The sequence below is a fragment of the Theropithecus gelada genome, chromosome 14 (genome assembly GCF_003255815.1).
Source record: "Theropithecus gelada isolate Dixy chromosome 14, Tgel_1.0, whole genome shotgun sequence".
Taxonomy (NCBI): Eukaryota; Metazoa; Chordata; class Mammalia; order Primates; family Cercopithecidae; genus Theropithecus; species Theropithecus gelada.
The window spans coordinates 21,671,163-21,687,891 of record NC_037682.1 but is presented as its reverse complement, the minus strand read 5'-3'; the positions used below and the strand labels follow the sequence as shown (position 1 = coordinate 21,687,891).

General features: G+C 54.2%; 1 protein-coding gene across 2 annotated transcripts; it reads left to right on the top strand.

Moving 5' to 3' along the window:
• The first annotated feature begins 14,095 nt into the window (after nucleotides 1–14,095).
• On the top strand, nucleotides 14,096–15,443 carry C14H11orf96 (chromosome 14 C11orf96 homolog). 2 transcript variants are annotated; one of them, XM_025358015.1, is made up of 2 exons: nucleotides 14,176–14,678; nucleotides 15,129–15,443. In XM_025358015.1, exons 1-2 carry the CDS (start codon nucleotides 14,434–14,436, stop codon nucleotides 15,349–15,351), a joined length of 468 nt encoding a protein of 155 aa, XP_025213800.1. In that variant the 5' UTR covers nucleotides 14,176–14,433; the 3' UTR covers nucleotides 15,352–15,443. The 2 variants fall into 2 exon arrangements, with proteins under 2 accessions (XP_025213802.1, XP_025213800.1); XM_025358017.1 differs by having other exon boundaries at nucleotides 14,096–15,443.
• Nucleotides 15,444–16,729: the final 1,286 nt, after the last annotated feature.

The following is a 16,729-nucleotide window of genomic DNA, read 5'->3' as shown; positions in this document are numbered from 1 at the left end:
CTAGTATTTCGGTGCCTGATTTATGAATCCTCACGGCAGCCCATGGACTAGGCACTATTTTTATCTCCATTTTACAGTTAATCGGAGGCGCAGCTCTTCCACTGGTGTGGCTGGGTGCAGTCCTGTAGTTAAACCTTTGAGTACATCTCTGATTGTTTCTTAGAATAAATTCCTAAAAGTGGGGTCGCTGGCCCAGATCCGGAAGGCTATGCATATTTTAAGGCTTTGAATACATAATGGAAATGACTTTCCAGAAAGAGTACACCGATATATCCACCTGCCAGTGGTGTCTGAGCAGATCTGAGAACTCCTGCCCTGCTTGAGCACCGACTGTGTGCTGGGCCCTATGCTTAGTCTTCTACACCATTTCCCTCCTCAGAGAAGCAGCTGTGCTGTGCCTGGCACAGAGTAAGCAAGAACTCAGGACATCTCAGCCAGTGTGGGTGGTGGTGTTATATTGTGTGTCATTTGTTGAGAAACAAGACACACACTTGAAAAACATCAATAATAAGGTGAAAGTGGAATGAGGGGTCCTGATGATGAGTCTTAGAGCTGGCAGAGTGTGAGGTGGTGGCCAGGGAAGTCTGCCTGTTGGGGAGGCACTTGGAGAATGGGGAGGAGCATCCTGTGAAGTGATAGCTGAAAGACTGATGAGCAGGGAGGGACCCCTTGGTCGCTTGTGTTGAGCTGGAGGGGAGATGGTTGGGGAGGAAGATGGCCCACATCAGGCGTAGGAGCTGACTTGGCAGAGGTGAGAAGACCTGGGAGAGAGACTGTAGGAGTCCAAGTTAGAGGCTGCATATGTGGCCTGGGAGGTACCTCTAGGAATGGTGAAAACAAAAGATGTTGGATTTTCTGGTGCCAGTAACACCCCTTCTTCCCATGAGTGCTGAAACAACAGAAGAACAGACACAGGACTCAGCTACAAGGTCCGCATATCAAGGTTATTACCGATAAGGCCAGGAAACCTTGGCTTACCTCCATGACCACAGTCAGACTTCTTGATATGCCCTCACCCTATCGAGGCCTCGGGGCACACTGTCCGAGGAGACAGTCTGTGCTGCAGGCCCGGTCTCTGCCAACCGCCAGGAGGATCGCTGCCTCCCTCGGTGAGCCTGCGAGCGGGGAGCAGAGGAGGTGGGCCTCCAGGTGTGTCTCCCAAAGGTGGATGCTGGCCCTTCCCAGGCATCCCTTCCCCGTGGGGGACGTAGGAGCTGGGCAGCAGGCACTCTCTGTAGGCAAGCGGCTCAGAGTGGGCAGGAGAGGGCCAGATTCCCCATGCCCCAGGTCAGCTCCTTCTGCCAAGCTACTTCTAAGTCGTTCCTCTGCTCTCGGGAAAGAGAGTTAGGGAGGCTGGGAGAAGGGTAGAAGCTGCCTTTCCAATATTCTTCCCTCTTGGGAGTGCAGCGTTCCTCCCTTCATCGCAACACAAGGTAGGAGAGGCAGCCTTTGCCCTCATGCTGGCTGTCGCTCTTGCCAGCCCAATCCAAGATGCTTCAGAGGAAAGACTGCCAGCAACCAGCCAGACAGGGTGGTGCTGTGGTGGCAATTTTGGTCCAGTAGACCTGGTTCTAGTCCCAGCTCCTCCACGGACTGCTACAGGACCTTTGGCAAATTCTTAGCCTGAGTTTCTCCATCTTCTATAAAACAGAGTTGTTGTAAGAATTGAGAGAGACAAAATGTATCTGACTCAGTACTGGCAGCTATTCTTACGGAATAGTGTGTGGATGTGAAGGAAAGAGCGTGTGTGGCCTTGATTTTTGTTGTTTTTTGCTTTTATTTTGAGACAGGGTCTTCCTTTGTTGCCCAGGCTGGAGTCACTGGCACAATTGTGGCTCCCTGCAGCCTTAACCTCCTAAGCTCAAATGATCCTCCTACCTCAGCCTCCTTAGTAACTGGGACTATAGACACACGCCATAATGCTCAGCTAATTTTTAAAATTTATTTATTTATTTTACTTTATTTTGAGATGGAGTTTCACTCTTTTGCCCAGACTCCAGTGAATTGGAATGATCTTGGCTCACTGTAACCTCTGCCCCTGGGTTCAAGCAATTCTCCTGCCTCATCCTCCCAAGTAGCTGGGATTACAGGCACCTGCCACCACACCCAGCTAATTTTTGTATTTTTAGTAGAGATGGGGTTTTGCCATGTTGGCCAGGCTGGTCTGGAACTCCTGACCTCAGGTGATCCACCCACCTTGGCCTCCCAAAGTGCTAGGATTACAGACATGAGCCACCACACCTGACTGCTAATTTTTAAATTTTTTGTAGAGACGAGGTCTTGCTACATTGTGCAGGCTGGTTTTGAACTCCTGGTCTCAAGTGATCCTCCTGCTTCAGGCCTTCCAAAGTGCTGGGATTACAGGTGGGAGCCACCATACCTGGCCTCTTGTGTGGGCTTTGGGCAGGTCTTACAGTCATGGAGCAATGTCTGTGTAAATGTGTTGAGAGCAAGGACTTGGGGAAAGGGAGGAGGGCAGAAAGGGACCTCAATCTGGGCCATTCTCACTGTTGATGGGAAGAGGAAACACAGAGAAAGCAACAGAGAAGGAGCAGCCCTGAGAGGAAGGCACTCCTGAGAGCATCTGTCCCAGCAGCCAGAAGCAGGGCTGGATTCCCAGCTGGCCTCCAGCCCCTGCGAAGCCCTGGATTCTTCCGCTCTAGCCTGGGGTAAGGGCTGGCAAGGTGGTCAGTGTCCATAAAGACAGTAAGATACCAGGCCTGTGTCCTGGCATAGAGCACTCTGGATCTTTGTCCTGCCTCTGGCTCCTGGGAAAAGCCTCTTCCTACTCTTGGCCTCAGTTTTCCCATCTGTAAAATGTAGGGGTTGAGCCATGATATGGTTTGAATATTTGTCCCCTCCAGATCTCATGTTGAAATGTGATTCCCAGTGTTGGAGTGGGCCTGGTGGGAGGTGTTTGGATCATGGGGGTGGATCCTTCATGAATGGCTTGGTGCCCTCCCCGCAGTAAGGAGTGAGTTCTTGCTCTGTTATTTCACGCTAGAGCTGGTTAATTAAAACAGCCAGGTATCGCTCTTGCTCCCTCTCCCTGTGTGATTCATGCCTGCCCCTGCTTCACTTTCTGCCATGAATAAAAGCTTCCTGAGGCCTCACCAGAAGCCAAGCAGATGCTAGCGCTGTGCTTGTACGGCCTGCAGAATGGTGAGCCGAATAAACCTCTTTTCTGTATACATTACTCAGTCTCAGGTAGTCCTTTATAGCAATGCAAAATGGACTATTACAGACCAACTTAAAAATTGTTTTTAGCTCCTTTGACCACAACCCATGGTAAAAAAGAAAAGAAGTTTTTACACACACACACACAGACACAGACACACACACACTAAAACTAAAGCTTCATGAAACAATACTGTATGGCATATGTTTACTCTGATGTTTTGTGTTCCATTGTATATCATTAAAAAATGCTGACCATGGCCCCCTAAACTGATTGTACAGCCCATTAATGAGCCACACTCCGTGGTCTGAAAACACTGACCCAGCTCATCTAGAAGGTTCCTTCCTTCCTGCTCTGGCAGGCTGCAGTTTTGTTCCATTTCCTGTAGCCTCACGACCCCATCAGCCAAGTCTTTGTGGTTTTCTTCTTTGCACTCTTGTAACAGTGGTTTCCAATCTCAGACTCTGCACTGAAGGCATGGTCATGAGCCCAGTTGCTGGAGGTGCATCCCCCACGCCCCTGCCTGAGCAGCATGAGGGCTTCAAAGCCACCTGCTGGGGTGTTGTGAGTGGGGAGGGGCCTTCATGCCTTCTGCCATCATCACAGAGTGGGTTCGTGTGTCATCCACACTCCCCTCCGTGCCCCATCGCAAGACTCTACTGCATCAGTCTATTCCCTGGGAAAATGGTTGGGATTTGGAGTCCGGCTGCCGGTTAGAATTCTAGACCCTTCCCAGGCCCAGCTAGCTCCCTCTTCACCTTCTCCTTCTGCCCACTGAACCTCTCCCTGGGCAGGTCCAGGAGTCACCACTGTGGGAAGTGCTGATGGGTGAAAAGAGCTTTGGCAGCAGATGGACCTGGGTTTGCATCCCAGCTCCACTTCTGCCTGGCTGTGTGGCCTTGGGAAAGTTCCCTGACATCTCTGAGTCTCTTTCTTTGAAAAAAGCTTGGAGATAGTCATACTACTCTGGGAAGATAAATTTAAGGGTGGGACGATAGGCACAAAGTGCTTTTTGTTGGTGCCTGGCAAGAGTTAGATGCTCAGGAAAAATGTGTGCCTTTAAATCTCGTCCCCTGCACGTCCCTTTAAGGGAATGGTTGGAGAAATGGCAGCTGTTGCCATCTTGAATAAAGAAGGGGAAGATGCCTTCCACAGGGGGACAACATTAGGGAGGGGCTGTCTCAAACTGGGTGCACCGGGAGTAATCCCACCCAGCCCCAAACCTGTCCTAAAACTGCAGAGCCAGGTGCAGCAGCACTCTGGTGTTCACAGGGCAGCCTGAGGCTGTCTGAGGAGGAGCATAGGCAGGGCTTAGGGAAAACGGGCTCTGGGCCCCCAAAAGTGGGCCCGTAAGGATGGTGGTGTGTCCTCCTGTGTGGCCTCGTTTTATCTCAGTATGTTTTCAAAAATGTCTGGTGAGATCCTTATGGACTGCCACCCAGGGAGGAGGACGAGCCTTCCAAATCCCAGGGTCATGAGAAGACCCTTTTTTTTTTTTTTTTTTTTTTTTTTTGAGACAGGGTCTCATTCTGTCACCCAGGCTGGAGTGCAGTGGCACAGTCTCGGCTCATAGCAACCTCTGCCTCCGAGTTCAAGCGACCCTCCTACCTAAGGCCCTTGAGCAGCTGGTACCACAGATGCGTATAAACATGCCTGGCCAATGTTTTGTATTTTTAGTAGAGACAGGGTTTTGCCATGTTGCCCAGGCAGGTCTCGAACTCCTGATCTCAAGCGATCTGCCTGCATTGGCCTTGCAAAGTGCTGGGATTACAGGTGTGAGTCATGGCACCCAGCTGAGAAGAACTTTCTAGCAAATACCAGAACCAAAGTATCGGAGCAGGCAGTCCTGAGATGCTGTTTGCATGCCCTCACGCTGTTACCTCTTAGCAAGGCTTCGTGAAAGTCATCTTTGCAGGTGTCCTCAGCGCCCACAGCACTTTTTTTTTGGTGCCACCCACAGTGGTAAATCATTGAAAGGTGGATTTGAACCAAGCTGGGAAACAGACGGGATGTAAGCACCTCCATTACCAGGGACTGCCATGCCAGGGAAGCTGCTTCCCAGAACTTGGAAGCAGTTCCTTCCAGGGCTCCTGACTCAATAGCCACCCCCTTTGTCACCTCAGCTCCTGATAACTGCAGAGCCTGGGGCTCTGAGAGCCAAAGTGACTTGCCCTGGGTCACACAGCTTTAATAGCAGAGGCTGGAGGCCCTTTGGAGGGTTGTGCTGTGTAGCTGGGACTTGGTACTACCTGGGAAAACCTCTAACCCTCTTGCCTCTGCATTTCTGGCTCCAGCTGCCCTCTTCTCTGTTTTTCCGGTAGCCAGAAGACTCTGCTTCCAAGGGAGAGACTTGCACTTTAACCTTGGAGCATAAGGTAAGTCGCTCAGACTTGCTTTATGGAATCGTGGTACTGGCTCATGGTTCAGTAGGAGCAGCGAAACTTCTCAGAATGCAAGGCTGCAAGCCCAGTCTCTATGCTTACCAGCTGGCAGATGTCCCTGGACCTCTGTGTCCCTGTCCACATATGAGGGAGTAATGTCAGATGGACCTAGTCCAGAGAACCTGCCCTCCCAGGAGGCAGTCAGGCTCAAGGTAAAGTCCAGGATGGGGTATCCCATCCTGACTCCGCCCTGCCTTGCCACTGGCTGTATGACCTTGGTCTTGTTCCCTCCCCTCTCTGGTCTTCTCTGTCTTCATCTCAAAAGACAGCAAAGATATTCCTGTTTTGCTGAAGTCACAGGGGGTGAAACTACTTTGCAAAGCTTAAGGGCCAAAGATTGTGAAGGATTTTATTCTCAGCCGTGTAAAGATTCTCAGACCGATGGTCCCAGAAGAGGAACACTCAGGCCTGCAAGAAAGCGTGTGGGAGGGGCTGAGCCACAGCCCCTGGGTGGGTGAAGCTGTGCTGGAAAGCAGACCCTTGGCAGGGAAATGAGCTCTCATTACTCACATCAGCACCCCAGATCCACAGGCTGGGCTTGATTCTTGGGAGGTCTCCCTGGGCTCTGACTCCCTCAGAGTCCCCAAGAATCTCCGAGCCCCTGACTCCAGCCTAGTGTTCCCCGGGACTCATCCTGGGAGTCAGGGGTGCCAGGGTGCCTCCTCCGGTGGGACCAGCCCTGCCATGGCAGCTGCTGCAGCTGGTATCCCATTGCAGTGTTACAGTGAGGCTCAGATTACACAGTGAGCTCATCCCAGCATGAATGGGGCCACCGGGGCAGGGTATTGGAAACTGATGGACCGATGTAGGGGCTATCACGGGGGGTCTCCCTGGACCCTCTCCCTCCCTCCCTCTCTCCCTCTCTGTGTGTCTTGGACTCTCTTCCTCCCTCTCTCTCTCTCTCTCCCTCTCCTCTCTCTACACCTCTTCTTGGAGCTTGCCTGGGATTGTCATGGCAACCCTCCAGCAAAATTATCAAAACACTTTTATGCTCCCAATCGTACCAGACGAAGTGCTAATTCTGAGTAAGGCTGAAGCAGTTGGTTAAATGCTGAAGTCACAGACTTTGTGTGGAGGCCCCCCTGGGGGTGGAGTGGGCACCAGTGGGAGGTGAGGGCTGGGCACAGGGGCAGGACCACCCAGAAAAGACTCAGTCTCTCACCTGCTAGAGACATTGTGTGTGTGGCTATCCCGTCCCCACCCCTTATGCCACATTGACATTTGCATTCCACACACACACATGCACACACACACGTACGAGCAGTGGCTGGGCCAAACACACCCAAAGTGTAGATCGACCCAAACAGAACCATCTGGAATAATCATCACCTCATTCAGTGCTTGGAACTCTGAGACCCACTCTGGGGAGAGTTTTGGGTGAGGCGGGGATGGCCAGTTGCCCAATGCTTCTAGCTGGCGCTGGGTCTGAGCTAGGGCAACAGAGCAGCCGTGGGAAGGGGCCTGACTTTCCTGCCCACCCCCCAGGGAAAAGCAGAGGAGGACCTGTGAACAGAACTGCCCCAGCCTGGTTCTTCCAGCCTTGATGTGCGTCCCAGGACACACTGCATCCCTGCTCCCCTGTGACTCAGACCCAGGTTACCATAGGCTTCCTTGGAAACAAAGCCCTGCTAATGGCTGAAGAACTGGTGGTTGCTTTTTTTAAGATTCCAGTTCTGCCCAAAAGCCAAAGTGTGGGTAGGGACGATGGGGGAGGTGGTACACAAGCCCCTCCCCTCTCTGCTTCCATCTCCCACCCCATCTGCTTCCCCAGGACACCCCTCCCTGGAAGCCAGCCTTCCCCTGCAGCCTCAGTGCAGGCTGCTCTGGCTGAAGGGGAGGCATCTACTCCTGCGAATGGGTGCCCTCATCCTCCAGAGGATTCTAGGACGTTAGAGCAAGAGGGACCCCCAGCGAATCAGAGTCTGGCCTCCTTGCTTCCCAGATGGGGGAACTGTGGCTCAGAGATCGGAAGCAATGGTTCAAGGCCACAGAGTGTGTACACGCGCGTGCACACACACACGTACAAGCGGTGGCTGAGCCAAACACACCCAAAGTGTAGATCGACCCAAACAACCAACCTGCAGCCAGGCTTCTGGCTTCCAGGCCAGTGCTGTTCTCATTGCACCAGAGAGACTACAGGATGGGGTGGCGCAAGCAGTGAGCGCCAATTTCAGAGTCAGGCAGGCCTGGCCTTGAACGCTGGCTTCAGTGCTCAGCACTTAGTGTAACCCTGGTCAGTCCCCCCCGCCACCTGAGTCCTCAGCTGTAAAATGGGGCGATGCTAGGGTCCCTCTGGAAGGACACAGTGAGGATGACTTCATTGAGGTGGTATGTGCAAGCGCAATCACAGCTGGCACAAGGCCAGACACAGAGTGAGTGTTCAACAGATGACTTTTATTTTTATTTTTCATTTTTTTTAGAGCTGTGGTCTCACTATGTTACTATGTTGCTCAGGCTGGCCTGAAACTCCCGGGCTCAAGTGATCCTCTAGCCTCAGACTCCTGAGTAGCTGGGACTACAGACATGCACCACCACGCCCAGCAACAAATGACATTTCTGTGTCCTTCCTCTGTAGCCCCAGAGCTACAGACCTGCTGAGAAGAGGGACTGTCCTGCATCCCTTTTAAGGGCCGACCCCTGTCCCGGGGTGGCTGGGTGAGGCCATGTAGCCTGGAAAAGCCCACACTGACCCCTCCCACAGCTCTGAGCTCCTGCAAACTCAGCAAGTCCCAGGAAGGCCCAGAGGGCAAGAGGAAGCAGGACCCCCTAATCCTCCCAGGCCTGCCCACCCTTTGCATCTTGGCTCTCAGGCCTTTGGAGGAGGGAAAAATGTTGAAAGAGGTGTTGATACCTGCCAAGGTCCCTGAGGCCACCTTTGGGCATCAGCAGTAACACCACCCCAACCCGGTTCCCTGCTGCTGTGCGGAGCTCCACCCTTGGAGACATGATGAGAGCACAGCGTTTCTCAGGCTGGCTTCCTCTTTTAAATTGTGAGTCAGGCAGGAAGGTATAAGCCACCAAAACCCCCAGATGCCCTCTGAAGCAGGAATTTCTTGGAACCTTTCCCTGATATCTTCTCAACCAAGTTGGGGGCTGGGTAGGTTTTAGGATGAGATCATAAAAGCAAAAGGAACTTTTATTTTATGCTTACGACATGCTGGGTACTGTGCTAGGCGCTTTCCTACACACTGGCACCCAGGGGCATTGCTTCTGCTTTCCAGGTGCGGAAGAGCCACCAAGGTCACAGAATGAATGAGTCCATGGCAGCGCTTAGGTTAGAATCTAGGTCTCTGTTCTCCTTACCTGACGGTGGCCTTTGGCTGGCTCCTTGGGCAGGGAAGGGCAGAGAAGGCATAAAAAGGCCACGGCGGGGAGGGGTGGTCCTGGCCCTAGGGACATCCTGAGGTGGAGGAGTCATGGCTGGGAAGGGTGGGTGGCAGGACCCGGGGATCTAGGCAGTATGGGAGCTTGGTCCTCCATGGGAGGTTCAATCTCCCCACCCTCCCCTCCTGCCTTCTTCTAAGCGGCCCCCAGTGAGCAGGGCCCAAGACCCAGGAGGGGATGATCTTATTGCTAATTTAGGACCTCTGCTATGAAGCACACACCCTTTTTCTTATTTTCACTGCCCTGGGCCGGGATGGGGAACCTCCCATCCAGGGGAGTGGAGGAAGTTGACTTAGGGTACCCTAGTCCCTGGCCTCAGAATTTGGGGTCCAGAGGAGCTGTGTGTGTTGGAGACAGTGTAGCACCTTGGCTGGCCTGTTGGGAGCCGTACGAGCAGGGCACATGTGGTAGCAGTCCATGCCACAGGGACCTCTGCGTGCCAGCTCTGTGCTGGGTGCTGGAAAGGCAGTGGCCAACACTGACCACCTAGTGGGGAAGGCGGACAGTACAGTGTCAACAGACAAGTGGGAAGACTCTTTAGATAATGACAAACATGCCATGAAGGAAAGGGGGACAGAGAGACTGAGGGGCAGCCCTCAGTAGGGTGGCCAGGCAAGGCTTCTTCAAGGAAGTAGTAACATCTGAGCTGAGAACTCTGCAGGACAGACAGTCAAGTGGCTTGTCCAAGCTCATACAGTAAGTTCTGGGGAAGCCAGACTAGCACGCATCTCTAGACTCCCTTTGAGCGGTCTCCCTGCTCCTAGAAACATCCTTCTCTTGGATTCTGACATGTCTTCCTGTTTTCCTTCTACTCTGTTGAACACTGCTTCTCTGAGTCCTTGGCTGACTTCATCCTCTTTCCAGTGCCGGACTGTCCCGGCCCTCCTCTGGAATGTGGGCCTCCACCCAGCCCCCTCCAAAACGGCCACCTCCACCCCTCACCTCTCCCCTAGCTTCAGTGGCCTGCTCGACATCTCCACCTGGACGTTGAAGGGTCTCTTAGAACAATGCTAAGTCCATATAATAGAGACCCCAAGTTAGAGTAGTTTAAAAAGATTCAATTGATTGTTCACTCCTGTAATCGTTACAGGGGAAGTGCTTCAGGTTGGCGGATAGCTCAGCTCCACGTGGTCATTTAGGGACTCACTCTAATGACTGTGCTGCTATCTTTAACGTGACAGTTCCAGAATCTCTCTGGTTATTGCTCTTCCAGCCAGTGTGAGGGGAAAAACACAGAAGTCTAGGGCAGGAATTTCTTCTTAATCGAGCGAGGCAGAAGTTGAGCACACTTCTCACATTCCACAGATGAGAGTTTAGACACATAGCCTCCTAGCTGCAAGGAGAGTTGGGTTGTGCCCTAGCTGGGCGGCTAGCTGTCTCTGTCACAGCCTATCCTCGAGAACAGCAAGGACTTGCCTGCCCTGGCAGCAGAGGAGGTCCTCTGGGGGTGACCCCTTATTCTGTGTCTCTCTGACCTTGACTTTGCCCTTCAACATTGCTTGCTTGTCATTCTCCACAACCACTGACAGGGTGTTGAGAGTCTACCCTCCTTAGCTGACTCAGGCTTGAGCAATCATGGGCTTTTGCAGTCCAGCCTTGCAATTTTGTTGGTGATAACAATTCCTTCAAAAACTTAGTAGGCTTTATCTTTAGTCAGTTCCTTGAGCCGTGACCACATCCAAAGCTTCTTTCTTGACAGTGTTATGAAGTCTACCTTCCATACCCTTCTTTTTCCCATTCATTTAAAATGAAAGTGGCTGGGTACAGTGTCTCACGCCTGTAATCCCAGCACTTTGGGAGGCTGAGGCAGGTGAATCACTTGAGGCCAGGAGTTTGAGACCAGCCTGGCCAACAGGGTGAAACCCCATCTCGACAAAAATACAAAAATTAGCTGGGCGTGGTGGTGTACACCTGTAATCCCAGCTACTCGGGAGGTTGAGATGGAAGAATTGCTTGAACCCGGGAGGCAGAGGTTGCAGTGAACCAAGATTGCATCACTGCACTCCAGCCTGGAACTCCAGCCTGGAAAACAGAGCAAGACTAAATCTCAAAATAAATAAATAAATAAATAATAAAATGAAGGTTATCCTAAGGACACCCTAAAGAACAGACTTAGATGACAAGGTAGTACCCTTAATATAATACTTTGCCACAGGGGTGATTTCTTTATTTGGTTTAAAGTTTGGTCTAAGAGACAGGCTTTGAGAGAGGCTCTGAGCCATGATAGTCTGACTTACTGCTCTTTGGACAAAACCAGTTGGCTTTTTCAACGCCAAGGTCACCAGTTTTCTGAATTCTCTGTATTTCTGTCTATCTCTTCTTGCAAACTGGCCAATCTCTTTCTTGTAATATTTTGCTAAAAGCAGCATCAAGCAGCCAACACATGCAAATGGCTTCGGCTCTTTCCAACCATTTTTCTAGAATTATAGGCTCAATAGGCATGTAGGCTGTCTTCCACATGATCACAGGTGACATTTGCAATAAATGTTTTGTCCTAGCATAACAAGATTCACTGGCTTCTCATCATCTAATATCTGTTTCCATCTTGCTCACCACCTATTGGCTAAGCCAATGCCATATATTTGAGGGGTTTTATATGTGGCACTTTCCAACTCCTGGTGCAAATTTCTATAAGGAGCTACAAAGTACAGTGGTTTTAAGGTTATAGAAATTGCTTTTTTTCTCATGTAAGGTAGTTCTGATGTGAGCATTTCAGGCATCATTCAGGTGCATGGTGGGTTTTGATAAACAGCCAGCAGATTCCTCAGTGCCCCCCCGCCAACCCTTCTCTTCCCCAACACATTCACCTGTGTATCAATGGTACCACCATCACACACTTGCTCAAGCAAATACATAGAAGTTAACTTATTTTTCATTGTTTATTTTTGGAGACAGGGTTTCACTCTGTCACCCAGGCTGGAAGGCAGTGTTGAAATCTTGGTTCACTGCAACCTCTGCCTCCCAGGTTCAAGCAATTCTCGTGCTTCAGCCTGGGTAGTGGAGATTACAGGCACCAGCCACCACGCCTAGCTATTTATTTATTTATTTATTTAATTTTTAGTAGAGACAGGGTTTCACTGTGTTAGCCAGGATGGTCTCAATCTCCTGACCTCGTGATCTGCCTGCCTCAGCCTCCCAAAGTGCTGGGATTACAGGCGAGAGCCACCGTGCCCGGCCGAAATTCTATCTTTGTAACCTGCCGCTAAGGCCTCAAGTGACTGTCCCCCCTTCCCATCCACCTCTCTCACTCTGCTTTAGCCAACAAGCCTCCTTGCTGTTTGTTCCTCCAATATACCAAGTGAATTCTTGCCTTAGCATCTTTGCACTAAGACTCCCTCTGCTCAGATACTGTCTCCCCACCTTTTCACATGGCTGGTTCCATCTTTGTCCATCGCAGGGCAAACCGCTGCAGTGTAGCGGGTAAGAGTGAGGGCTCAGGAGCCACGCTGCTGGGGTTTGAATCTCAGCTCTTGCTACTTCCTGCTGTGGGACCTTGGGGCAAGTTTTCTTAGCTTCTCTGTGCCTTGATTTTTCTACCTGTAAATGGCAATAAGAAATGTATGGTATTTGTTACCCAGGGTGGTTGGGAGGATTAAATAAAATAGTGAACACACTGCATTCATGTATAAAAAGTGAGCAGAGCATGGCCGTACTAAGCACTTAGCATGTTATTATTGCCCTTCGGGTGGCAGCTTAAATATCCAGCTCTAAGCAGCCTTTCCTGGCCCGGTGCTCTAAGCATCTCACCACCTGCATCCCTAGCTCATCGCCCTACTTTATTTCACCACAAAACATGTTCTTGTTCATGTGTGTATCATCTGTCTCTCCCCACAACACCCCATTCCCACTAGAATGTAACTTGCATGAGGGCAGGGACTGTACCTTTCTTGTTTGCTTCCATGCCTTTCCTGAGCAGGAAAGTAACTTCTCAGTACATCTTTGTTGAGTGGGTACGGAAAAGACAGAGGCCAAATCCCACTGACCCCCTCCTTTTTGGGTGGCCCTTTGAGCCCTGCTGGGTGCCTGTCAGTGCCCCGCATCTCAAGCCCACGTGGCCATGGCCAGGCTCACAGTTTCCTCTTGGGGGTCCCAGGACATAGGGCAGGGGCTGCCCTGTGGACCTGCTCTTAGAGACCGTGGGGGCACTGGTGAGATTTAGCACACGGTACTCACCCTCAGCAGGGGACTGTCAGAGCTTGGACTCTGGAGTCCAGCCCATCTGTTTCCATCAGATACTAGTGGACCATTTACTTATCCCCTCTGTGCCTGTGTTTTCCCATATGTAAAAATGAGAGAATACCAATTACCTCATAGGGCTGCTGCTGTGAAGATGAAACAGGATAATATATATAAAGCAGCGCATGGTTGGCTTGGAGTAAAGCTCTCCAGATGGTGGTGGCTATTATTATTGTTGTTGTTGTTGTTGTTAGTGCCATATCCAGTTGTCACTCTTCAGAGCATGAATCGGGGTGCCCGAGGGACTTGGGTTTGGGAGTGAGGAGACAAACATAAAGAAGACATCTAGGGAAGGGAAGAACCGGAATGGAATAATCGAGGTGTGTTTGCATTCGTGTGTGTGTGTGTGTGTGTGTGTGTGTGGGCGCGCGCGCGAGCGCGCGCTTGCGGAGGGGGCTGGCAAGGATCCAAAGGGGGAGCCCGCCCCTACCTCCGTGCTCAGCTCTGGGGAGCCGGGCGCTCAGGCTCGCCAGGCTGCAGAGAGCTGGGAGCTGCCTCGCGCCCCGCGCAGAACCGGCGGCGGAATAACCAGCGCCTCGAGTGTGTGCATCTGGGATCAGGGGGCGGGGGAGGGTGACCTGCGCCCCCGCGGCCAACCCAGTTGGTGCAGACTTGGGGATCCCAGAAGGGACAGTGCCCGCCCTGTCTCGGCGATTGAGGGTCCCTGCCCAGGCTCAGCTCGGGCCCGCCGCGTGCTCTGGGGCAGCGGCTTCTCCCGGAACCCCCGCGGGCTGGGCCTGCCTTCCGGAGCCGGTTGGCTGGGGGCGGGCGGCGCCGGGGAAGGGGCAGTTACTTTCCCAGAGTGGCGGGGCGACGTCAGGCGGAAGGGCGCGGGGCGCGCACGCTTTAAATGGCATTCGCTGTCATCCGAGCTCACAGCCGTGTGGGTAGCCGCGGGCTATATAAGCGGGAGCCGGGCCGCCGCGGGGCAGACAGCAACAGCAGCGGCGGCGAGCGCCTCGGAGCGCGGCGGAACAGCGCCCCCCGAGCCCCGCGCCCCCCGACGGGTCCGCCCGCCCGCCCTCCCGAGGAGCGCCGGCCCGGGCCCGCGAGGGCCGCCGCCACCCCGCAGCAGATTTGGATCCCCCGCCCGGCGAGCCCCCGGCTGCTGCCTCCCGGGGGGCCCCGGCGCAGCGGCCGCCTCCGGAGAGCCCCGGCGCCCCGCCGCCCGGCCCCGCAGACGCCGGAGGCGCCATGGCCGCCAAGCCCGGCGAGCTGATGGGCATCTGCTCCAGTTACCAGGCCGTGATGCCGCACTTCGTGTGCCTGGCCGACGAGTTCCCGCAGCCCGTGCGGCCCGCCAAGCTGTCCAAGGGCCGGGGCCGGCTGCGGCGGCCGCGCCAGTCTCGCTTCAAGACGCAGCCGGTGACCTTCGACGAGATCCAGGAGGTGGAGGAGGAGGGGGTGTCCCCCATGGAGGAGGAGAAGGCCAAGAAGTCGTTCCTGCAGAGCCTGGAGTGCCTGCGCCGCAGCACGCAGAGCCTGTCGCTGCAGCGGGAGCAGCTCAGCAGCTGCAAACTGAGGAACAGCCTGGACTCCAGCGACTCCGACTCGGCCCTGTGAGGGGCGCCGCCCGAGGGGGGAACGCGCGCGTACGCGATCCGCGCGGAGACCGGAGACCGGCGTGCGAACCCCGAGAGAGCCCGCGCCCTGCCCCCAGGGGACCCGCAAGGACCTGGGACCGCCGCCCCTCGCGCGCTCGGACTCCCGCCCCGCTGCGAACCGATCGGTGCGCCCCTCGCCGCGCTCGCCCTGGCCCGGGGACGCCGGGAGCGGGACCGCTTTCCTTGTCCTTGTAAATGTTTATTTTTTAACTCTTCCCAGTGCGAACTCTGCTGTGAGTGTGTGCGGGGAGGCGCGCCCGCGCTGAGTTGGCCGCGAGTCGCCAGGGCCGCCCGGGTCGCCGCTCCATGCCCTTGTCCGATGGTTTGCAACTCCGATTTTGCACACCGCTCCACCGTGACCCCCAGCGCACACCCGTTCACACTCACGCCAACACTCTCGCTGAACACTTTTATAATTGTTAGGCGTGGCCGTTGGGACTTGGGGCGCAGCGCAGCAGCTGCTGCTGCTGCGTCTGGAGGATTGATATTTATTTTTGCATTGAGATGACTGAAGGCGTTTATTTAACGATCTTTTTACCTGGATATGTCTGTGAGGCTCCTGAAAGGAGACAAATAAAGTCAATATATTTGCACAGTGCATTTTTTTCAGGCTCTTGACTTTTTGAACCTTCGGGGCCCAGGCTCCCAAGACTTGGGGAGGTGGGGGAGGAGGTGGCAGGGGGATGCCGGACCAGGGAGCCGGGAGTGGAGCTACCTCCACAAGCTTCGGTCACCGGAACGAGGTTGCACCACCGGTGCGCGGGTCGGTTGCCTGCCTCCCCAAGTGTATCCACCCCCGGTCCAGAGCGTTCCTGCCTCCCTGGTCTATTCCCCATCGCCGGCATCCGGGCTGGAGTGAAGCCGCAGGCGGGGCGGAGGCGGAGCTGAGGATGGAGAGCTGTCTCCTCCCCGCGGTTGACTTCCCCGAGCTGGGGTCAGGGTCCTCACCCCGCACCCGCCGCAGAAGACGCATATCCCTCTGCGCCCATTCCTGGCGGCGGGTGGGGAGATGCCGGAGCCAGCAATGTGAGATGTTTGGGCTTTGGGACCCGAGAGTGGGCTGGGGGCCAGCCTGGGTTGGTCGAGAGTGTGGGTGCGCGCTCGCTGTCGCGGGCAGGTGACCCCCTGACCACAGTTGACTCAGCTCAGTGTCGGGCGCTCCTGTGCTGCGGGGGAAACCGCTGCCGCTACGTCTCCAGCCCTCCTCTGCGACCCGCAGGGTTCCTCCAGGAGGGTGGGGCATGTCTTTGGTTAGAGCCTGAAGGGCACCTGGGTACCATGGAGTCTTTCCCTTCTCCCCCGCCCCCCGCCTTTGTTTACAGATGAGAAAACAAGCCTAGGGTCACAGGGAAAGGAGCGCCCCCATTCCTCCGGACTCCCGGTCCAGGACTCCTTGCACCGCAGGAATTCGTCTTTCCAGTGCTCTTCAGCCACTTCCCAAATCCCTGTCTACCTCCTAAATCCTCTGGGTTAGCAGTGTGGCAGGGCCACCTGGCTGCGGATGGCCACCAAGGTAACAAACCATATTTGGTTGAGCCGGGCAGCTCCCCACCCTGGGGCCCCCTCCAGGGCCCTCCCTCCAGGGTTACTCTAGGGCTTACCCACCCTGACAGGTTTAGGGCTCTCACTCCGGTTGCGGAGTCTCTGTGCTCGGGCGCCCTCTGGTGGTGGGGCTGGTGCGTGGGGGGCAGGAATCTCTAGGAGATACCCATTCTCTCAGCTGCAGCGCTGGGCTCTGGAGAAGAGGACAGCAGAGGAAATGAAACAAAGAAACAAAAATAGAACCACAGGGCCCAAGAGGGTGTTCTTCCCTCGGCTTAGAGAGAGCACAGGCCATGGCCTTGGTGGCTGTGGTATTTGGCCCGTGTCCCAGCCCCTGAGAACAC

What these genes read in the sequence shown, in the direction of transcription:
- C14H11orf96 (XM_025358015.1), top strand. Translation starts at nt 14,434, where the DNA reads ATGGCCGCCAAGCCCGGCGAGCTGATGGGCATCTGCTCCAGTTACCAG. An exon ending in GAGGAGAAGGCCAAGAAGTC is followed by an intron (nt 14,679 to 15,128) that starts GTTCCTGCAGAG and finishes GCGAGTCGCCAG; the next exon opens with GGCCGCCCGGGTCGCCGCTC.